Raw genomic sequence first — 24,979 nt, 5'->3', positions numbered from 1 at the left:
ACAAAAGTTGACATATAATTAATGAATTTTATGAGCTTATATTATAGAAAATGAAATTATTAATATTTTTAATTTTGCTATATTATTATATTACTCCGTAAAGCTTATGGTGACTGTTGAGGTGAATGGGCAAATATAATAATAATTAAGATTATTTACCCTAACCTAATGTATTACTGTTTTAGTGTATGATGGAATAATAAATTACGAATGTTATTAAATTTATATTATCATAAAAATAAATGCTTAGAAAATATAGACTGACAATGACCGCAACTAACGGTGGAAATATTACAGAATCTCCTTGAGTCCAGATGAGCGCAAATACATTAACCGTGCGACGCGGTTTTCGATTAAACCAGAAATCTTATTTTTATCTTCAACGAAATACGAATAATCATAATAGTGATTCGTCGCGCGTTTTGTTTTTTTGTTTCATACAACCGCACGCGTTATCAGCGGCATTGCCAGCCGCAGCTGCCTCGCTGATTACCAGTGTGCCCGTGTGCCGGCCAACTACGCTGCACCCAGCCAGCAGGTGGTGCCCACGTTATTGTATATTATACACACGGCTTCGAGCGCGTTGCGTGTATACGAATTAATAGTAATAATAATAATAATATGATGTACGTAAATATGTGGCTACACAAAATAATAATATTTTGTTTTAATTTCGTCGACAATACCGAACGAACCCGAGTCACGAACAATTGAACAAACGATACGAGAAAAAACCCGCGTAAAATATTTCCCAATCATCACAATAATAATAATATTGTTATTATTGTTGTGCGCGCGCGCGCATACACACACACAAACGCACGCCAGCGCCCGATACGTCGTCGCCGGAGCAGCAACGACGACGGTCAGGTCCGCAGGTGGTGCGGACACGACGGTCGGTGCCGGTGCTGGTGCGGCGGTGGCGACGACGACGACGACGACGACGACGACGATAAATTATAATTGCGCGGCGGGCGACGTCGTATCACACAAACACACGCGCGCACACGCAACACATAGACACACATACATACGCAAACGGTGACGGCGGCGGTGAATATTATGTAGGTTTACGGAGTAGTGGCCGGTGCCCCGCGCCCCGCACCATCGTCACCGCCGACGCCGTAGTGGCGTACTCGCACCGTTGTCGTAGCCGTCGACGGCTGCCGTGGTGGGGATCGGCCGTCGGCGCAGTGTTCGGCCGCAACCGCCGTCGTCCGCTGTGTTTGGGCACGTTCCATCCCCGGCGCGCAACAGCGACAGCACAAGCCACAAGCGGGCACGAGCGGCGGCCGTGTATGACGACGACGCTCACCTCGTACGAACGTTTTATAACTTTTCACATCGTTTTTTCGCCTCTCGATAAAATCGCGAATAAATTCCCTGTGGTGCGATACGGTCCTCGGACACGTCGTCGACAATAAAATCAATTCTCGTCGGCGAAATCACCGCCGTCGTCGTCGATCTTGTTGTTGTTTACGTCCGTCCTCGGACTCGGTGATAATAGACAGGACCGATAATAATAATAATAATAATAATAATAATCGGTCGTGTGTGTGTGTTGCGCGCGCCAGACGGTTACTTGTTGATTTGATTTTTTTCCCCGATTTTCTTTCTGGACGCGTTTACCCCGACCACCACCTCTCCCTGCACCGACCCTAACGAAGCGGATTCGACGTCGTCCGTCGCGCGTTTCGTGAGCATCTCGCTCGCACGCGTCACACACACACAGTCGCTCGCTTCACACACTCACACACGCACAGTGCACACACACGGGAACGTAACTGGCAACTGGCAAGTACACACACACGCGAGCGCGCGCGCGCACACACACTCGTACAGTCACTCTCGTACACATTCACGGACCGGATGCCAAAATAATCGCGCTGCCCGCTTTTCCGCCGGATGCAGTAGTGGCCCGCGAACACAGCAACAGACTACGTCGAGACACCGATGCGAAGACGGTCGACATGTAGACGTCATGATCGACATGATCCGCCGGCCGATCGTCGCCGCCGCCGTCGTCGTAGCCGCCATATCACTTGGCCACCACCACCTCGAGGGTGCACCGTCGTCTTGAACAGCCGCCATGGACCATTCGGCTGCGGCGGTCCACACGTCTAACGAAAGGTATGTGCCGTCACCGTCTCCGTCGTATAATATAAAATGTATTATTATGTTGTGTTGTCGTTTTGTTCGGCGTTATTGCCGTTATCTATAATGTCACTGCCGTTTTCGTCGTCGTCCACTTGACGACGGCCTTAGCCTCAAACAGCGAGTCGTCCGATGACGTCTTCTGCTCGCCGTCGCGTTTTGTTCTTTTTCACCCCTTTGCTAGGGCGCACTGGTGCCTCGACCTTAAAAATTTGCCCACTGTCCGAGTTCAGTTGTCTATGATGAGCACCGGCCAGTTGTCCACTTGTGTTCCTTGGTTTTCAAGGTCGACATAATAAAATCGGGATAAAACTATCTGCTTATCTGTTTGGCTTTCTTTCATCATATATTTCACAGCACATCCTGTTTACATATTAACAAGTGTCACTTTCGCAGTATTGCAGTGTTAATATTATAGGTACTCCTCTGTTTATTTACTTTTTTTTAAATTTTAATTTTGAGATGATCAAATTAAAACTAAAATACTGTTTTTATTTATTTGGAACGCATGGATTTCAATCAAGAGTTCACACGTATTCTTGCGTTTTGTTTTTGTTCCCAAATATTATCTTCCGTGATTATGAAAAATGATTTGGGTAAAACCACCTAGGATACCACCTTTATTAATTTCAACTAGGTACATACATTCTTTTTGACAGTATTTCTACATTTTATGGCCCTTGTTTAACATTTTGATAAAGATCAACATAGGTAATAATTATTTTTAATTAAATAAGCCCCTAAAGTAGAACAAGTATAATGATAACCTTGCCGTGATAACAATCAATTTAATTTAGGTAGGTACCAATCTAATTACATTAGGTAGGTATTTCGGACAGTAGGAACAAGTTCAAAATATTAATTTATATCTATTTATGACTATTCTCATATTATTTTTCCAGTTTCCAATAGATAGTTAACCAAAAAATAATAGTATTCAAATATTTATTTAAGCTAAGTATAAGGAGGTATCTACATTTTCAGAGTATAAACAGAAGAGTATTTAAATAGACATCTATATAAAAGCTATCAATAGGTTTACCTATAGTAACTATCGTTGATATTAAAATATAATGTAAAATAACAACTGTTTTCAATAAATGTATGCTATATTGTGTTCCTAATCATCTTGCTAATGTTTCTTAATATTTACTCTCGTCTTTACCTGCACTTGGGCCTTATTTATGATTCACTTCTTTTAATTTTTTCATGGTAATAATAAATAATATAGAATCTAGTGCTTTTACTTTATCAAATTTCATTTTTGCAAATTGATTGTTCTGTACTCAGACTCAAAAAAGAATAATCAGTTGGCTGACCGCTTTACATCAGTGCTGCACATCTCCCTCCAACTGCCCAGTGTTAGCGTGATCATGTGGTTCCTTACACACCAATTCCATCATTAACAATGTGCAAAATGTAATTGTTCTCTTTTGAGACGGTATACCTATCCATTATAATATGTGATTGAAAATTAAAATTGAATATAAAAATTGAAAGATATAGGCTCAGATGTAGGTATCCATTATAATTTATAAATACTTAATTAAATTAAGTAGTATTTAACTTGGGGTTTAACTTTTGTATGATTGTTGTATACTATTCATCTTATGTTATTCAAAGAATTATAGTTACTAAAAAAATATTTAAGCATAAAATGAATTTACAAAATAATAATGGATGATTAATTATATATATATCATGTATATAACATAATTATCTAGGACAAATATTTAAAAAATGTTTTATAACATGCAAAAAATAAGTACATTTTTATGAAGGTAGTGGAATACCTAATGTATTCAGAATATCTACTTACAATATTTTATAATTTTTCAAAGGTGAACAATTCTGTACCAATAACTTATAATTTAGGGCACTTATGGAATATGGTAAACAACTTGGGCTACAAATGAGATTTGCTGAAAAAAAAAATGCAAAGTTTACATTGTACGTAAACAATTGAATCCATTTGTTATTTTCTAAAAATAACTTAGAATTCATCACATTAAGTTTCTGGCTACCAGACTATTGGCGTCAAATTAATGTTTAGTTTTGAGTAACAGATAACTAATAATTATTTATTTTTATACGATACATATTTATGTCTTAAGAGCCGTTGAATACCTACCTAACTAAAGTTTATTTGAAAATTAAATATCATCAATATTTTTCTCCCTACTTTTATCTAAGTACTTAGGTACATCTAACATACACCTATGTTTATCATGTGATCTTGATTTTTAAATTATGCTTAAATATTCTGTATCTGCTACTATTTTCATATTCAAAACTAGGGAAACTATATCCACTTAAGATTAATTTATTTGACATTTAAATAGCTATATTAAATACCTACTTAAATTAATTGGCGGAAGTGTAACTAAAAATATTAGGTAATAATTACTTATTAATCTTGTGGTTGGGCATGTAATCTTTACAAAAATTTGTGATCTCTTATTTTCGTTTTAATAAATTATTCTAAAATTGGGTCGAAAAAAAGAACATATGGATATGATTAAATAATATACTATTCTAATTGTGTAGGTAATATAAAAAAACTCCCTAATAAATATTTAAAACATTGAAGGTAGACGGTATATTGTTAAACTATTATAGAACTACTGCTTATATAGGTAGTTAAGGAATTTCATCAGATGAGTTTTATTTTTAGGATTATTCCATCTAATTATTTATTATTATATGGTTATGGTTTATGTATTGTAATTTATTTTACTTAATAAGTTTTTTTTTACTTTATAATACATTATAGGTACCTACATTGTTATTACAATTACTTTTTACACATTAAAAATATTATATATTAGTATATATTAATAACGGTTTTGGATTGAAAAAAATGTTTATGAGGTTTAACTCAATTGGTTCAGTCCAAACCAAAATTTTAAATTATAATAACTTAGTTATTATACCAATTGCTTATTCGTTGCTTTTAAATATTATGTAAAATAGATGTATATTATCATTATTAATTAAAAGAGGATGAATACATTTGCTATTAATCTAAATTGGATTGACTTTAAATTATGGGGTCTTTTTCATGTGGCTATTGAGTGGGATCAGTGTCATACTCATGGGGACTGCTAACAAGCTATCCCCCCCCCACATTGCCATATTATTATTACTTTTAAAAAAAATATTCATCAAGTTTCAACTATTGTCAACTAGTAAGCTATGACGTAAATTCATATACTCCTTACCGGATTGGATTAGATATAGCCAATAACTAATAATATATATAGGTAGGTAGGTTGAATTCATTTTCGCAAAAATATTGTATTTGAATATCATTTTTCTTAAGTGATCATCAATTTTTTGGTTAAAGTATTAATTACTTGTATGAAAGCCTGTGTATTAAATTTTTTTAAGCCTTAGCTGTACAAATGTAATATTTTTTACATTTTTAACTACAGTTAAATTGTGGTTTTGTCAAAATTTGAACTTTAAATGCTTATATAAAATAATCGATTATATGTGTCGTTAATATTTTTAAAGAGCTATACCTATTAAAAACTTATGAGAAACCTTTTATTGCACTTTTAAACTTTTTGACAAACAAGTAATATTTTATTGACATTTTTAGGAAAATCTAAAACGTATCAATTAAAATTCAAGTGAAGGCGGTCTAACCAAGGTTACCAAACAATTTTAACAAATTTTTAGCTGTCATGTAGTATGCGGTCTGCTGGTGAATTTATGAGTATAGTATGCAGTCTACCTGCGATTTATAATTATAGTATGCGGTCTACCGCAAATAAAAGAATTAAATTGATAACATAATATTATATTACCCTTTATATTATATCATTATTTTAAATAATTTAAAAAAATGAATATATCGTTTGTCAAGAATGATGAATATTATGTTTGATGTAACAACAATTCCGCCATTTCTCTCAAAAATGCATTAATAGATCAGATTTATTTATTCTTCATCTCCATGTTTCCATGAGGTACCTGCAATATGTATAATTGCATCTTATGTATTACGTTAAATTATAGATAACATATGATAATTTTACCTTGGAAGGAGGTCAGGACTTGTTTCACACATATTTTTAACTACTTTTGAATGTAATTATCTCCATAAACTTTTTATCTGTTGAGTGTGCATTTGGGTAAGTAGATCATCAAAATGTTCACTGTGGTTAAGTGTATTATGTGTATAACCATATAAAGCGATCCCATTATATGCTAGCCACCCATCAGAGTGTATAATAAATAGAACCGAATACAATTTGTTTTCTAATAATTTCATGCGAAGTTTGCTTGTCCTGCTTTTCGACAACAAAATCTCATACCCTCAGTATTGTCACATAATTCAAACACCCGGGATCATGCTTTCGTCTACCATAATATTTTTTTTCTATTGTCAAGAGGATTGTCATTTTTGTCTTCGATGTTCTCACTTGGCAAATATGCTAGTCTATATCAACCTGTATCAACATGATTTATATTATTTAATAATTAATATTCAATAGAAAATTGTATTTCATTATGTATTCAATTATAAAATATAAATCACCTATATGATTTTTTCTGGATACTCTTAACAAACATTCATCAACTTGTATAATAATATCAGGTCCTCCAAATTTAGTAAGTTTTTCAAATATTTTTGCTGGTATATCCTGACACAAATTCATCCAGTCACATATGTGTTGGACGAACTCCCATTTAATGTCATAATAGCTTTATTGGATAAATCTTGAGTCCAACAGTACACCAGTTCTAACTGTTGATTGAGGCTTAGTCCATTATTTAGACGACCATTTTTATCATTATAAATCCGAGAAGCTTTATCCTTCCTATAATATTGTATACAATTATGATAAAATAAGCTAAAAGAATATAAGAATATAATTTTCTCACCTTAAGCTTTATATTGTTTGACATCCCTTTCCCTTACAACGTAAAATTCTCCTTTCCTTACCCTTCCTATGTAGGTATAATTTCATAGCATTTCCACACTTAAAACATTCAGCATTTTCATTATTTTCCAAAACCTTTTTGCTAAATAAAAAATTTGTGGTTGATTCGTCACTACTTATAATTAAATAAAAATCTTTTCCAAATATATTGATTGTATGAGTGCGTATAAATTGTAGTGTCGCGCAATAAGTGACATACTGAGCTTTTGAGCCCACACTTTTACAAAATGTTGAAGTATTGTTATCAAAAGTTATAAAGTATAATTCCATAATAATAAAGTGTTCACTGAAGAAAAATATTAAACTGTATGTATTTATTAAAGATGAAGTTCCGCCTGTGTAAAAGCTGATACACCTCATCCGATAGCAGCCAGTAAAACGCGTTGGCCGGTAGACCGCATACTATATGACAGTCAAATTTTCATTTGTTTATTTTTGTTTTTCATTATTGTTTTAAAAATGACTGAGAATTTTCAATTTAAACCTCCCAAAAGTTTTCAATGCTTCCAAAACCCTCCATTAAAGTCTATGATTAGAGCATTTTTACTACTATAAAAGTTGAAAAGTTGAAGTTGTACAAACATTCTCAAACCTAAACATCTGAAATTATTGGACTGGACAAAATTAAATTAGAATTATACCTAATCACCTACTATATGGACAAAATTATATTATTAGTTTAAAATTGAGATTTATTATTGAGATTGATTTATATTAGGTAGCCTGCTAGAAGTTGATTGTGTATCAAAGTGGCTCGCTGATGAAAAAAAGTTAAGCATCACTGGTTTACAGTTCTGTAGTGTCTCAGGGCTTTTTAAGGATTATTAGGTAATTTAAAATAATTACAGATTTTAAACATATTTTGTTCAATATATAAATCAGTATTTTACGAACTTTTAAATCTAAATACCTATACATTTAAAACACACTTCACATCTGAATTCTTTACATTAATAAAATCAAAAATATATTTATATTTAAAGATTCAAAAATTATTGGAGATTGATTAAACTGATTCCTTATACAAAAACTTTTATTTTTGAAATTTTAATTTGAATCAAACAAATGATGCCATTACTTAACTTTAAAGTTTGTAGCATTTTATAACAGTAATAGTTTGTACTATAAATATTAGTTTGAAGAAAATTATTATCAAACACAAAAACTGAAATTAAATAATCAGTAAACCAACCATATTAGTTTAGAACTATATTCTTAAAAAAGTCTAATATGCTCTTAAAAACAGGAAAAATATGTCTTCAGTTTAAAATTAGTCAATAAACATCCAAATTTTCTTTTACCCCTTGAGGAGCAAATTAAGAATGTACAGCTACTACTCAGGTAGCAAATTAGGAATGAAAAATTGAAAATACTACATTTTAGAGGATGGTTTATTTAAGTCTGATTCTTAGAGATGACTTACTATTATATCTTAATTAAGTGTATATAAAACAAAGAAAAAACATGGGTGGTAAAACCATTTTTATGGCAATAAAAAGGCATAGGGAGGTATGCCTTTTAAAAAAAAAAATGTATTTAAACGAATTGCTCGTCAAAAAGTATGTATAAATAAGCATAACAACATTACTTTGATGATTAAATTATATGGAACCTAAATGTTCTATTATATCAAACTACTTTAATTGTGTTAGGAAACTATTGAATAAAAAAATACATATTAGATATATAGGCACCTAAAATAATAATAGTAATAATAATATTTATTTCCCTCAATTTACAAAATATTCCCCAATTTCTCTTTAATAATCCCAAGTATACAAAATAAACTTTCCTGTGAATTCTGTGTTTGATTTAATTTTTACTCCTATAAAATCCGTATATATTCAAAGAAATGACTGCAAAAGCAAAAAAAATGTGTATTAATTCTATTAAGTACAGTGGAACTTATCAAGATAAGTCGAAATAAATGCTGTTCCCTTTGCAAAATCCCTGATTACTCAAGAGAAAAACTATAGTTATCACCAACATTCTGTGTTCCAAATATAGATGGATAATTACGGTTAATTTTTATAATCATTTGTCTAATCTGCTTGTGGACCCCAATAATTTCATCTGATCGCTTTTATTGTATTTTTCATTTATCTTGTTGTCACTACAATTGTTTTTTTTTATTTATACCAATAAATTAACTATTTATTTTTGTCATATGTTTTTAGTAAAAATTTTGAAATAACAATAACAATGCATAATGTAATTATACGTTTATATGTTATAATAATTAAAGACTATAATACATACATACACTTTAAAAACTCTTTAAGTAAAATATTTTTCTTAAAACCTTGATATGTCAAAAATGTAAAATAGAATTTCTACTTATCGAGGTTCCACTGTACTTCATTTTTATCAAATGCAAATTTTGTCTGTTTTTCTACTTTTTTTACTTTTTTTTTACTACTAGACTTTTTGTCAAACACAATATTATATGTATAATTAGTACCTGTAAACTTATCCAATTATAATCAATGTATTATTTTTAAAAACCACAAATATTTATAATTTTTTAAAATTATTTACAAGATTATTGCAATACATCTTCTTTTGATAAAAGAACATTTTTATTTGATTTCCAAAACTGATACTTATAGCTGCTCCCGTAGCTGCTCATTTTTTGAAATATATTAGAAATTTCGATAAATAAATATAATGATTTGGTACCTATTTTGAATTGTATTACTTATTTCAATGTCTCTAAATTAAAACCAATAATACAAACATGTCATGAGCAGGGTTTGAGACTTACAGGTAGTACTTGTAATCATCAAAGTAAGCTAAAAAAAACATGACAAAAACTATCAACACAATTTTTCTTTATATTATGGTTTAGTTTTTGTACTTAGAAACTTGAAAAAAAATAAAACTTAGCCTTTTAGAGTTATTGAAAACATTTTAACTTCTTAATTATATTTCTTACTTAAATATATATTTTCTGAAGAAAATGTTTCCAATGAACAAAAAAAATTGATTTATTTGGCCGATTAGTAGATAAGCAAGCAAATGCGAGTTTCAGTATTTATTTATTACTAGGAAATATGATACAAAGAAGAAATATTATTTTTGAGTTCTGGGTTTACCGTGAAAAAAAACATAAATTAACTAAAATGACTATGTTTTTGTCAGTGGCACATTAATATATATATATATCCAGACTAGCACGTTTATGTCAACAGAGATTATGCTCAAAAGCAAAAATAATCAGAAAAATCTGGAAATAAGCATTTTTTTTAATAAAAATGTTGAAAAAAAGCACTCTGCTAGATTTCATGTCATACCATAAAAATAAGCAAATGCTTAAGTCCTGAGCCCGGGTCATGAGCTATAACATATATTTGTTGAGTTAGTTTTATCATATTGTTATAAATAGGTTACCTATGTTACCTATGTTAGTTAAAAATGGTAGACCTTTAATATATATCAATATATCCCTATATGTTAGGAATTGAAAAAATGTTTGGTAAAATGTCCATTTGATGACTTACATTTGATAAACTTCATACTAAGTAATAACAATATTAATTTTAAAAATGTTATGTAGGTTATATCAATGCATTTAGATGGACTCTGGCTAAAAAAAGTCATGAATGGTAATGTTTTACAATTGTTTTTTATTACCCTACTTATGTCCCTACTTACTCGTAGTAGCCTTTGGAGTTTGGACAGATGCATGTGCATGTGTAATATTTTTCCTATAATTGTATTTACTTAATTTCAATACATTTGTAGATCCATCATGTGGTATATTTAAGTATTAGATAATTAAATATTAATAGTTATTATATTTAATAGTGTATTTTTATATTTTTTTAAAATATATATCTAGTAGAATATTAAACATTTGAAATCTGAGAAATTCAAAAAAAATTTTGTTTTCTAAATGTTAAATGTTTATACATGTGTGTTAGGTTTAATGGTATTCATTTGGATTTTGGAAATTAGAAAAATAAATTATTACTATAATGTTTAAGTTAGAAAAAATTAAAATTTACTATGAAATTAATATAGAAATAATAAGTTGGCAATAAGAATTCAAATTAGTATAACTAACTATTGTACGTTTGTAAGTCTTAACTGACCTTCAGTCCTAATTATCATGCTAAATTAATTAGGTATCTAAAAATGTATAAGTAAATGTTTATATAAAAGTTATTTAATAAGTAAACATTGATTACAATTAATCTTCTACAATATTACTACTATTGAGTATTATTTTCTCAATACGTATGGGTTTTTTAATAATAATTGTTATATTTTGTTAAAGTAAATACATAGGTCCTACCAAGATGGTATCATTTTTAAGCATTCATTTAACATTACATAAACATGATAAATTAATTATTTTGTGCTCTGTTTCATATGTTTTCATCATAAATAATTTAGTAACTTATAAAAAAAAATATTTTATAGAATCTTTTATAGATTTTAATTAGACTTTATTATTAATTTGATTGAATATGAATATTTAAATTATATATATATAATGTACCTCCAACCTATATAAGTATTTGCTTAATATGTTTTCTTAAAAATTTAATAGATTTATAAAATTAAACTTTTATATACTGTATTATTTCTTTAAATATTATACCAAACTGTATAATAATTTTGTATTTTCAAATTAATTAAATTTAAATAAATCAATTCTATAGAGAATAAATATGATATTATTTCAAGTTAATGTCAAAATAAATAATAATTGTAAGTAAATAGTCATCTATTGACTAAACATTTTTTGTTATATTTTTGTCGTATATAAATTTATATTATTTAAGTAGTAATAAAAAAATTTCCAAATTCAAATTCATTCATTCAAATAGTGTATTCTATATTTTACAGGCCATCTGAACATTTACTTCCTCAACCCTTGATTGCTGAGGCTCTAGATAGTCCAAATTTACCCTCTACAACTACGTTAACTGTTATAGTAGTTAAAGATGAAAGAGGATATGGCATGAAAGTGTCTGGAGATAATCCGGTATTTGTGCAATCTGTCAAACAAAGTGGAGCTGCAGAAAAAGCAGGCTTACATAGTGGTGATAAAATTATTAAAGTGAACGGTGTTAATGTGACACACTCTACACACACAGAAGTGGTTGAACTTATAAAATGTATGTATACTTTTTAAATGCATGTAACGTCAATGTATGACAATTTTATGTACCGTATTTTCAGCTTCTACCCAAGTCGAATTAACAGTTCAACAAAGGCCTTTGTTTATAAATTCATCAAATCCCAATTTAACATTACCACCTTTGCCTTTACCGACAATGAATTCTTCTTCTGTATCTCCAATTGCTCCGTGTTCTTCTGTAACACCATCCAGACCTTTGCATCACCATCATTCAGCTCCTGCTCGTGATCGAATTACAGGACCTCAACCTGTTGATGTATGTATTTTAAGCTACATTTTTTATTTGAAACCTAAATGTATTACCGTCTTTAGTTATGTTTGAATGATGAATGCTCAAGGAATTAATTTGGTACAATTTGAATGAAAATAATTTTATCACTAACTAGTTCCAAGTCTTAAGATACCTAACCTATTTATTAATGTAAAAATGGTACACATTGCATTCAAAAATATTCTTCAAGCATGAATCACCAAATACTATATTATTTGATTATTTAATTATTCATATTTTTATTTAAATGAATACCAATTTTAAAGGATTTGATTTAATATAAAGTTCAAGACCCAAAGATTAAATTATACACCAAGTTTTTTTTTAGAAATCTTGTGAGGGGGGGGGCTGTTTTGCTTTACAATTTTAATACTGTTATGAAATATTTTACTTTCAAATTTCAATGATATTATGATACAATATTTAGTTATTAAAATAATATTATAAATTATATAAATGTCATAATGTTATATACATTTATTTAAATTTGATATTTATAATTCTATCTTAATTATGATAAACAAATACAAGTTAAAATTTGTTCAGAAACCATTTTTTTTTCTTATTTTCTAATTTAATTCTATTGTTAGTGGCAATATGTTTATATCAAAAAACTCCAAAAAAAAAAAAATGTATTATTTAAATTAAAATGTTTCAAGGTGGAACAAATGAGGCATGTTGAACTAGAACGATGGCAAACATTCAGATTAATGTTAGAAAAAGAACAAAGGTATGTGGAGGTATTAAAAAAAGAACTTCATAGATCATCATCAGATGTATCCAATGGTGATAACTATAAATTGAAAAGAGAATTGTCTGGCGCTGAACGCCGAGTTAAGACACTGCAAGACCAGTTAACTACGTTCAATGAAATACCGGTAGTGTACAATAATTATTTTCTTTTAGTTATATGTAATATAATGGGACTATTATTATATTTAAATACAAAGTCGCATGATCTATTTTTATAGAAAATTAAAATATTAAATTTTTGGTGTTGACTATTAATTTAGTATTTAGTATATTTGCAGATTTTCGATAATTTAAAACTTGAAAGTTGAATTTTATAAAAAGTATACCTGAATGTGAATATTTTTTATGTTGTCTAGAATTTGCGATTATGTTACATATTGTAGTTTGAAGTGTATAGTAATTTTAGTCTTTGGTTTGTGTTTTTATGATCATATAATGTGTATAAATTATTGAAAGTACTAACATGTTTTACAAACATTAATTTATCTTACTGTTTATAAAAAATGTTTGTCGTCAGTCTTGATTTAACACTTCCAGTGCCATAGAAATATGTGGATAAACATAATTAAAACATGATATTTTAATGTGCCTATGTACTATATGTGGGTCAAACTGCTAGAGTTCAGTTCAAGTTTTTAGTCAAAACTAATTTTAAAAACCAAACTTGAACAGTTAAAAATTCTATAATTAATCCAAACTTTAAACTCAATGAAATGTAGAAACTCCAAAAAAATTCTAGTTTAACATACTATCAAAAGGTGGTTCAAGACCATATATTTTTAGTTTTACCCACTTCTTCTTTGTATTTTTTATTTAATTGTATTTAACTGTTATAGTTAATTAAATAAATACAATAAAAAAAAATATTCAGTATTTTAATTTAAAATTGAGCTAAAATAAAATAAGTCAGAATTTAAAATGTTATACAATTGTATTAATTATTTTCAGAAAATCTTAAACTTCATTTAAATTATAAAATAAACTTAATATTGAGAAATATTTTAGGTTTTTATGTTTAGCACTATTTCTAAAGCACTATAATATGATGTTTGTAGAGTCATTGGCTCTAGAAGTATAACTAAATGTACATATCTGCATTCTATACAACTTAGTTTACATTGATATTAGCACTTGCTTAAGATATTTATTTTGATTTAATCCTTTTCCTTTACATCCCAAAATATTGTTATATTTGTTCACCTTTAATACCCTATTTCCAATTCTAAGTGTTTTGTACTTTTTTTTTGTTTAACACGATCGTATGCATATTTATTATGTTGACAGCTTTGTAATATTGTTGCACAAGCATCTTCACTTCAACCTCCTCCACTACCACCAAGAAACCCACCACCACTACCTCCTAGAAATCCAACGGCCCCTTTGATTAGTGATAAGCAGTCGAATAATTCACATATCAGTGGTGTTAACAATAGTCAAACTGTAAGTACGCGATAATTGTTTTAAGACAATTAATAGCCTATTATGTCTTAAAATATTCCCATATTATATTACTTAATTTACATGTTTCTAAATTGAATTTTAAAAAATGTATTTTATTTACATTGAATCATACAAATCTTAATAGGCACACTAAATAAAAACTGTTCTTAAAAGTATTCATATGTAAAGTCAACAATTATACTTTAAATACAATGAAAATATACTCTGTCTAACTTAAAAACGCAATTTTTAGTTCCTATCATCCACTGTGATTTCTGTAGTATTCCCAGTTTTATATGAAGCTCCATCTGCATGAACTATTCAATATTGACTACTACCATAAAAAGTAGGAAATAGTAAAAATACATTCTTGTGTGAGGCAGAGTATATTTAATATGTAGATTAAAAATGTAAAACAATATGTAATGCAATGCTAAAAATAAAATATTTTATTATTAAATGCAGATTAAAGAGTACTATTATTAAGTTAATACACTAAAATGGTTGTATGGTTGAATTAAATAAAATAACCGCTATATTAATTATTTTTACTTTATAATATTTTAATTATTTACATCTAAAAGTAATACCCAATTCCACACCATGTTAGGTTAGAAATTATTAACTATGTTTTGTATGTTTTCTCTCCAACACAAGTTATGCTTGTGAAACCAATGGAGGTAGGTACTTAAATATAAATAATTTGTTCTAAAATGTTTTTATTGCATGATGATTTTATAAAAATGTGATGTATGTATTTTTATGTTCTTTTTGAAATGTGATTTTTGTAAGATTAATCACTTATATTATTAATGTATGTAGATCTTTAATATTAGTAAAGTTCTTAGGTGTATGGGTTTTTATTTCTTTAAACTTTTATTTGATAAATTTGTATTTATCATTATGATTCTTGTATGTCTGTATGATTATACATTATAATTATTCTTTTATTTATGTATGTATATTTCCATTGCATTTAACTACTTTTATTTCTTTCAGGATTCTCCTAATCTTTCATTGTGTCATCAACGTACAAAATCAAATCCTGATCAGCTTAGTGAAGGTAAACCATTAGGTTAGTACTTGAACTATCTTAATGGATATTAAATTCAAATCAAAATTATGATCAGTTACAAATTCTATAGCATGAGTGATATTGAATTAAATTTTATAACATTTATAAAAAAAGAAATTCTAACATTAAATTCACACTAAAACTAAATGGCAAGGCTGGGCAAGTTAATGATTTTTTTTAACTCGGTTAAGTTAAGTTAATATACACCAATTATAAAAAGTTAAAAGTTAATTTTATAATAGATTTAAACAGTTAAGTTAAATGTTATTACCATATTTTTTTAAAACCTTATTACGTTAAAAAAAGGTTCATTTTTTTATACGACTCAAGCGTACTTAATTTTTTTTCCAAACCAAAACTATAGTGTTTATTCAGTATTTCCATATAGTACCTATATTGTTTTTTTAAGAACAGTAAGTACCTATCTAATAAGTAGTAAGTAATAAATTAACAAATAATAATTAATACTTAAAAATTTTAAATGAGTATTATTTAGTTGTCTTTCTAAGAGATATTATGTGTGTATGTGTATGTTGGGTTCATAATAGAGTATTACTGTATATTTATTATATAATAAAATATCACAAAATATTTTATTAAACAGATACCTACTAGGTATTATGTACTTAGTAAGATATAAAAATATGAAATAGTATAATTGTCTATATTTACATAATTTTATACTTTTATATTAATGTAATCATAAAAAAATTACCTAACTTTATATTATATTAGAAATGAAAATATAATTTAAGCAAAGAGATAATAAATAAATTGAAATACCTTTGACGCCGCTTATAATACTCACATTGGGACCAGCACAAATTGAGTCTTATAACCGAATGAATCTTATAGGCGAAGTGGGAAAAAAAATTAATTACATATTTATATATTTATGAATTTTATTTTACTACACATTTTTCTTTAATTTTAATACTCTAATACATATTACATATAACATAAATTAAAAAAATTCTGATAAAAAAATTATAATCACAATACATGTAAAACTTGATTATATGCATTAATAAAAATTATAAAAGATGTACGTATAATGTTTCTATTTATTATTTATGGAAAAAAATTGTGATTTTTTTTTTTTAGTTATAAACTAATATTCCGGAAATATATTGGAAAATGTGAAAGACGATACAATTTACTGTACATACACACATAATAAAGCAAAAAACATTAATTTATTTCTAAATTTTGACCAAAAATGTTTATTTTTTACCATTTTTTTTTTTACAAAATTTGAGTCTTATAACCGAATTTTTTATAACGTATTTGGATACGTCCGGACCGTTTCAGACAATTTTGAGTCTAATAAGCGACTGAACCTTATATCCGTGAGTCTTATAAGCAGTGTCCACTGTAGTTGGATAATATTTTAACATAATATACATTTAGTCATATATAAATATACTTAAACTATGAGTTTAAATATGAATAGGTAGCGTTAATTTTTATGCTTATTTAAAACAAAATAAATTCACTTATTTCTTAAAATGATAAATTAATTTGTTACTTTTACGTTCATTAAAAAATAAATTTAATAAGGTTATAGTTAAGTTAATGAAAATCCAAAAGTAATTAGTTAAGTTAAAAAGTTAAAGTTAAATTAACTTTTAAACTTAACTTTAACCTTTTGATTCATCAACGCCCAACGTTGCTAAATTGTACATCTAAAAAATAAAAAACATTATTTTTATGTCAATGCTATTATTTAACATGTACCACTGTATCGTATTCAGTTCTTATAATGAATAATTAGATGTTTAATTATCCAACACTCAGAAATATTATACTAGGAATTATTTTCTATTGCATTTTCATCTTAAATGTATTTTTGAACACAGAATTTACGATATAATTTATGTTAATAATTACAGGTACTAAAAAGTTAAGCTTATCTGAATCCTTCAACGATTTGCATTTTGTAAAACACTCCAAGGGTGGATTAGCTTGGGATGTAGTATCACCACCTCGTCAACATTCTCCTAACAGATCTCCTGATGTAGCAAACCCATGTGATAAACCGCACATAGATATGGTAATATTATTATAAGTTTTTTTTCAAAAAATTTTTGTTCATAATGTTATTGTTTATGAATATATATAAATTTTTTTAGAATAAATATGGCGGTGATCGATGTTCAGTTGATTCTTCAGATCTAAAATTAACTCAAACTCCAATAATTTCAATGGAGGATGATGAAATTTCTGATCAAGAATCTGTAAGTTTTTTGAAATCTATAGTAAAAAAAAAATTTTGTAAGAGTATTAATACATGTTAAGTAATTAATCTATTATTTTTCCAGAGCCATTTAGAAGAACATGGCCCATTTAAAAGTTTTACTAAATTAGTAGAGCATAATGCACATCTAGCAGTATTTTTAAACTATGTTATATCAAATAGTGATCCCTCAGCTTTAGTATGTTTACTAAAAATCTTAAAGTCATTTCAAGCAAAAAATTTAATTATTAAAATGTTATGTTTACAGCTATTCTATTTAGTTACAAATTTATTTAAAGAAGGCAATGCCAAAGAAATGAAAAAATGGGCGTATGAAATCCATTCCAGTTTTCTAGTGCCTTGTGCTGTACGTTTATAATAATTTAACTTGTGTTTGTACTAAAAATAAGTTTAATTAAATTATTTCTAATTATAGCCATTGAGACTGACTAATATTGAAGAGAATCTTGTTCGTGAAATTGATGACATTTTACAAAAAGATTCGGATCGTGAAGAAATTTTACGTAAAGTTAGTGTTAAATAAAAATTTGAATATAATAAATATTCAATTTTTTTACAACAAATCATTATTTTAGGTGTTTTGGAAAGCTCGAACCAAAGCCAAAGAAGAGTTAAATGAACAGTTGAGTGATTTTCGTCATAGACGTACAGCTGGTTTGGGCACTCTGTTTGGCCCACCTGATTTTCAACTTGATGATAGTATTAATGATAAAGTAAAAGAATTGAAAATAATTGAAATGATTCTTGTTCCTAATATGGAACCATTTATGTAAGTATATCTAATAATATTATATTTATGTCATATTTGTAATATTAATATTATTTTTCAGAGAGGATATGGACAAAGAGATTGTAGATGATAGAAGATTTACAATGGCAGCTGCACTCGCTACAGTTATGAGTAAAATATTTGGGCTTCGGGGAACTCAATTTAATTCTCTTTTAGATCGTTGCCCAACTTTTGTTTCCAAAGAAAAATCTCTGAAAGCTAAACTTATAGGAAAATGTCGAAAAGTAATTCCATTCTATTTACTTTTTGAATTATTATTGTAAAATTAATTAAATTATATTTACAGTTTACTAACAAAGGACATCATTTTGTCGCTCATCAGTATTTCACTGTGACTTATTGTAACCATTGTCAGTTAATTATTTGGGGAATTGGACCACAAGGTTATCAATGCACAAGTATGTTAATACTATCAAATTAATTTTTAAAATGCATGAAAATAAAAAAAAACTTTTTTTTAGATTGTATTTTAAATATTCACCGTGTTTGTGTGAAAGTTTTGGATGAAAACTGTCCTGGTCCAATAGTGAAAAAAGATAAAGCCAATGATCGCATTAGTAAACTCATGGATAAAATAAGGCCTGAACGTGAAACTCGAAGAAAACCTGGTTTGAACTTTGTTCAAAGTAATACATTTGTTTGGTTAATTTAACATTTTAATTAATTAATTTTATTTAAATCTATTTTAAGTTGAAAAATCAAAGAGACAATCTGAAGATTCTGGTGACGTGGTTGGGGCCCTTCCTGAAAAAGATTCTGGTAATGATGCAATTACATATTCTAATAACATTAACTATTTAATGTACATGCATTTTATAAAAATAAATGCTGATTGTATGTTTATATTATGTTTATCTTTTAATTAATTAAAATTTTGTTACTTGCAGATCGGACGAGTTTAAGCAGTAGCAGTTTTCATTTTAAAGCTGATGATAGTTTTAAGTCTGAAAGAGGGGATACCAGTACAATTGAAGAAATGTAAGTTTTAATATTTTCCATGACACTATTTCATAGCCTATGATACATAACTTTATATTTTAGGTCTCATTGTCCAAAATTAAAACCAACAGGAATCTCCATAAACCGATCTGAAAGCTATAAAGAACGTATTCACCAAAAGGTATTTATTACAAACAAAAAACTGGTTTTAAGAAACTAAATAATAATCCAATAAGTACTCAATTACTATACTCTGTTCATGATTAGAACTTAACTGGCCGGCGACCAAAACTAGAGAACAATTCTTGCCAATTATTTTACTTACATAAAAAGACAGGGACAGCAACTTAAACTAAAATTTTACTAACTAAGTTGTATATCATTACTACTTTTAATAACTTTTTATTTGTAGCGTCAAATTCGAGAAAGAAGAAAAACCAGTGATCCCAATCTCCCATCAAAATATAAAAAGTTAGTGTACCCAAAAATAAATTACTAATTTAATTAATAATAATTAATAATTTGTTTTAATTTTAGTGATGTGGAACATGAAATGCAGTTTTCATTTGCACGTTCTGATAGCTCCTCAAATTCTAATTTATCAACCAAGTAATTATTTGTTTTTTATTCAATTGATGAACTCCAATGACTTATTGTATTTACTTTTGAATTAGAAGCTTGGACAGCCGCAGTACATCTTTGGAAGGCATTGGACAAGGTGGAGAGATGACTTCTTGTTTAGATAGTGATTCTGATGATGAATTAGATTTACCTGATTGGGCCAGTAATGTTCCGACTGAAATATTGGATCAGCTATCATCTAAAGAGAAAAAACGTCAAGAAGTTATAAACGAACTTTATCATACTGAAAGATCTCATATTCGAGGTAAATCATTATTTCTAGTTTGTTATGTGGATTTTGTATATAATGAATACTTAAATATACTTGTATAATTCGTAGGGTTAAAAGTTTTGGAGCATGTTTTTCATCGACCTATGAGAGAACTGCAGGTATTACCACAAGACCAACTTCAATTGTTATTTGCAAACCTTGAACAAATGTTTGAATTGCACTCTCAGTTTTGTAATGCCATGAAAGCAGTCAGGAAAGACAATCAAGTTGTTCAAAATATTGGTCATGTCTTACTTAATACTGTACGTGTTGTTTATTTGTCAAATATAAATGATTAATTGTAATCTATTATTATGACTAATTAAATAGGTATGACCACATCTTTGTTATACACCCTTGCCTAATTATTGTGTAGTTCTTTGTTTCTATCATATTCGATTAACATTGATAACCAATGAAATGTGGAGAACTATGAGCAATGGTTTTGTGTGTAGAATTGAGCGGGATGCATAAACCCAACTAGAACAGGCTTTTTGTGATCATACTTATTTATTTATTCATACCGATTATATAGTTTAAAAGATACTCGCATGTAGTTTTTCACCTATTACATAATTATCTTAAAAACCGAATCTTTCATATGATTAACCTTTTTTTTGTCTTTAAAAATGTTACAACTATAGTTCTAGTATGAAACCCCTTCTAAATTACTTCTTAATATTAAGTTATATTTTTAATTTTTCTGAATATTTGTTAAACTTCCTAATAAATGGTTGAGTGGTTTACTTGTAAAAATTAAAAATAGACATAATAAGGTATAGGTAAATAAGAAGGATAATATCAATTAAATCATATAATTTACAGTTTGATGGAACTGCTGGAGAAGTATTTCAAAAAGCTGCCGCTACATTTTGTGCTCGACAACAAATAGCTTTAGAATCTTTAAAAGAAAAAAGAAAAAAAGATACAAAATTAAATATATTTTTAAATGAAGCTGAGGGCAATCCTGTGTGCAAACGTTTACAGCTGAAAGACATTTTACCTACTGGCATGATAAGGTAATTTTACTTATAATTTAATCATCAAAAGACTAAGCAAAAACTAATATATCTGTTTTTAATTTTAGATTAACTAAATATCCATTATTATTTGAAAGTTTGGTGAAGTGTACATCAAATGAAGAAGAATTATTGAATATTAAAAGATCTTTCGAGAGAAGTAAAATTATTTTAAATCATGTAAATCAAGCGGTACGTGAGGCAGAAGACCAACTTCGATTATCTGGTATTCAAAAAAAATTAGATGCTTCTCCATTTGAAAAAGTTGATCATCCTCTTAGTGTTGACTTTAAGGTGAAAAAAAGTCAATAACAATCTATTATACATATCTTTGTTTGAAAATAATTTGGCTTTGTTTTAGATACAGTTCATGCTCATGTTTGTTTTTATTATTGTTAATTACAGAATTTAGATGTAACAAAACATAAATTAATACATGAAGGTGGTCTGTGGTTAAGAATTGGCGGCACTCGTCAAAAAATGATTGAACTGCATGTATTGTTATTAGAAGATTTAATTATTTTGTTGAACAAAGTAGACGATAAATATGTTTTAAAATATTATGGCTTCCAAGATCGTACTCCTACTTTAAGTCCAATTATTAAGATGTCAACGGCTTTAGTCAGACATAATGCAGTGGGTGAGTGTCAAAAGTTGATTATTTGCTTAAAAAATATGTATTCATATTCGCTATATTAAACTTTATTTATTTAGACAAAAAAGCTATGTTCTTAGTAAACACATCACTAGCTGGCGCTCAGATATATGATTTAGTTACAACTTCGTCAAATGAAAGAAAAACGTAAGTCATTACAGTTAAACCATTACTACTTGTTTCAATAACCAAAATATTCCTTTATACTAGATGGTTTCGACACATCTCTGAAGCAACTGAATCCTATAAAGCTCGTGAAGGAAAAATTAAGAAACAAGAACAGACCTCCCATCATGTTATTGATTACGAAGACATAATACAGGGTACTAAAAAAAAGTCGTAAGTAACATTAAGTTGCTTTTTTGATGCTTCAGTCTTATGTTTTAATAACTATAATTTCAGGGTGACTAATAATTGTTCAGAACCTCCTAATAATAACAATAATAATAGTTTAAATAGTTCCCAGTTATCCACTTCATTAGACTCTAGTAATTGTGATACATCTAAACATGGTAATAAAAATAAAATTGTTTTGTATCAATGAGATTTTTTTCTTACATATATATATATATTTATTAAATTAGGTAATGAAAACTTTCCAAATAGTGAAGCATTGACCGTCGCTAATAGCACTCCTGTGTTGTCCAAAACTCAAAAAAGTCCACTTATTGAGCCATCTGAAGTATTAGTATCACAAAGTTCTGTACTCAAAGCCGAACCAGTTATCACACATCTTGGTATGTATTAATCAATGGTACTTATTGATTTGATAATGTTAGTAATAATATTTTTATCTATCAAAGAAAAATTACGAAGAAATAATAAAGTTATTGAAGAAGCATTAAATGAACGTTTACAATTAGTTGCTGATATACTTAAAGTGCCTTTATCAATCCCTAATAAGACATCTGATGGTCAGGATAAAAACATTTCTGACGAGCCAAACGAAATTTTACTTTCAGCAGTTTCTCAAGGTAAATTGAATATATATTTAATATTACTACAATATATTTTAATTTGGACATTCATTTTAGGAAATGAAATTATCACAGTATTAAATGAATCACTGAGTATGACTGATGTCGATGCAATTGCTGCGAGTTTGGGAACATCAAATTTAACGTCAAATTGTAGTTTATATAAAGCTTATGCTACACAGTTATCTCGGATCACCAAAGTAAAACCAATTGTAGCTTCTTTGAATTCTCAAATTACAGAACTTTTGGTAAGGAAACATTTTAAAAAAATATCTATATTGTGTCACAAAATGGTATCTACTGTTTATTCTTGATAAATTAGTAATAAACACGTGATAGTTATCACTGAAAGTGTTCATTTAATTATGAAATAATTATTTCTATGTATTTTAGATATCAACTACAAAACATGGTAAGCTGGAAGAAGACTTACGTAAAGAACTTCAGACATATCGAGAAAGACTACATGCTTTTCAAGAAAAATCAATTGGATCTACTAACACTGAAAAAAATAGTAAATATACATTATAATTTAATAATCATTTCAACTTTTTACAATTTAATAAATTTTGTTTTATTTTAGAAACTGAAAGTTCTGTCGAAAATGCTTCCACTATCAACAGTTCAGAGAAAAATGGCTCATCATTAGAGGTGAGATAAATCAAATGTTATATTTTCTTCCTCGCTTAGTGACATGTTCTTGTTAATTATTTTTTTGTTATTTTAAAAGTTGTTTCATAGCATTTGTACTTAATTTAAAGATTTGCTGTTCACAGGTATGAGTGTATTTATTATTAAACATCAATTCATAATATACACACTTTACCAATATATATGTCATATCATGCCAATATGTTTTCACTGTGTCATTACAATAGTCTACCGCTTATAAATTGTATCAATATCTTTTTTAAATCTTTAAATTGAAAGTATATATTTATTTATTTATATTTTATTATTTTATTTAAATGATAATTTTTCATGAAGGTAACTAACAAATGATCATTGTTTTTTTTTTTAAAACATTATTTTACGTCCTGTTTTATTTAATTTTTTTTAAGACTGTGTAAAAATACCTATACGATTATTTTAATAAAGATAACTTTACAACTTAACTTACGATACCTTAATATCTTTGAGATATTGCTATTATTTTTATTATTTATTTATTATGATTTTTTTTTTTTTTTTATTGCTGTTTTAAATTCAATATAAGTGTTAATACCTTTAGTTATATGTTTTTATTACTACTTAATTTAATTGTATGTTTTTTTTTTTTAGTTTTACATATTAAGTGTTACTTGTTACCATATAACAAGGTTTTGCGTAATTTGTTAATATGTTGAATTAATTTAAAAACAAATTAAATTGTAAGCTTTATTATTTGCTAAGCCAATATAAGACTAGCTTCAAATACAATTTTACACCTATTCAATGTTTAAACATGAAAAACTTTATTTTTTGAATACATAAATTAATTTAATAGCACAGTAACATTTTTTTTTATGTACTATATTTTTTTAGGGCATTGTGTCCATGTTACTTTACTGATTGGAACAAAATTTTACCAAAAGTCTTATTGGTTTTACCAATGGTATTTACAATTTTCAAAAAAAGTGTATTTCATTATAATTTTTATCATAATACTATTTATAA

The 24,979-nt window shown here is 27.9% G+C and overlaps 1 protein-coding gene across 7 annotated transcripts; it reads left to right on the top strand.

The window, feature by feature from the left end:
• The first annotated feature begins 1,190 nt into the window (after nt 1-1,190).
• On the top strand, nt 1,191-24,817 carry LOC111039224 (rho guanine nucleotide exchange factor 11). Of its 7 annotated transcripts, none has more exons than XM_022322639.1 (34): nt 1,210-2,130; nt 11,961-12,232; nt 12,297-12,511; nt 13,186-13,404; nt 14,564-14,719; nt 15,719-15,794; nt 17,687-17,847; nt 17,927-18,031; nt 18,116-18,229; nt 18,299-18,397; nt 18,467-18,559; nt 18,627-18,820; nt 18,882-19,065; nt 19,128-19,239; nt 19,303-19,449; nt 19,532-19,600; nt 19,729-19,819; nt 19,883-19,961; nt 20,193-20,251; nt 20,318-20,389; nt 20,455-20,666; nt 20,742-20,935; nt 21,498-21,691; nt 21,760-21,985; nt 22,097-22,331; nt 22,406-22,493; nt 22,557-22,685; nt 22,749-22,858; nt 22,931-23,083; nt 23,150-23,320; nt 23,381-23,571; nt 23,717-23,837; nt 23,907-23,974; nt 24,100-24,817. In XM_022322639.1, the coding sequence occupies exons 1-34, from the start codon at nt 2,090-2,092 to the stop codon at nt 24,103-24,105; spliced, it is 4,656 nt and encodes a 1,551-aa protein (XP_022178331.1). In that variant the 5' UTR covers nt 1,210-2,089; the 3' UTR covers nt 24,106-24,817. The 7 variants fall into 7 exon arrangements, with proteins under 7 accessions (XP_022178355.1, XP_022178331.1, XP_022178314.1 ...); XM_022322622.1 differs by having other exon boundaries at nt 19,303-19,467; nt 20,458-20,666; XM_022322629.1 differs by having other exon boundaries at nt 1,211-2,130; nt 15,719-15,782; nt 19,303-19,467.
• The last annotated feature ends 162 nt before the right edge of the window (nt 24,818-24,979 follow it).

The sequence above is a fragment of the Myzus persicae genome, unplaced genomic scaffold, assembly GCF_001856785.1.
Source record: "Myzus persicae strain clone G006 unplaced genomic scaffold, MPER_G0061.0, whole genome shotgun sequence".
NCBI lineage: Eukaryota > Metazoa > Arthropoda > Insecta > Hemiptera > Aphididae > Myzus > Myzus persicae.
Note: the sequence above shows the minus strand (reverse complement) of the source record. Positions and strands in the feature narration are given on the sequence as shown.

What these genes read in the sequence shown, in the direction of transcription:
- LOC111039224 (XM_022322615.1), top strand. Translation starts at nt 2,090, where the DNA reads ATGGACCATTCGGCTGCGGCGGTCCACACGTCTAACGAAAG. An exon ending in TGAAAGATCTCATATTCGAG is followed by an intron (nt 20,667 to 20,741) that starts GTAAATCATTAT and finishes TATAATTCGTAG; the next exon opens with GGTTAAAAGTTTTGGAGCAT. An exon ending in ACTTTCAGCAGTTTCTCAAG is followed by an intron (nt 23,321 to 23,380) that starts GTAAATTGAATA and finishes CATTCATTTTAG; the next exon opens with GAAATGAAATTATCACAGTA.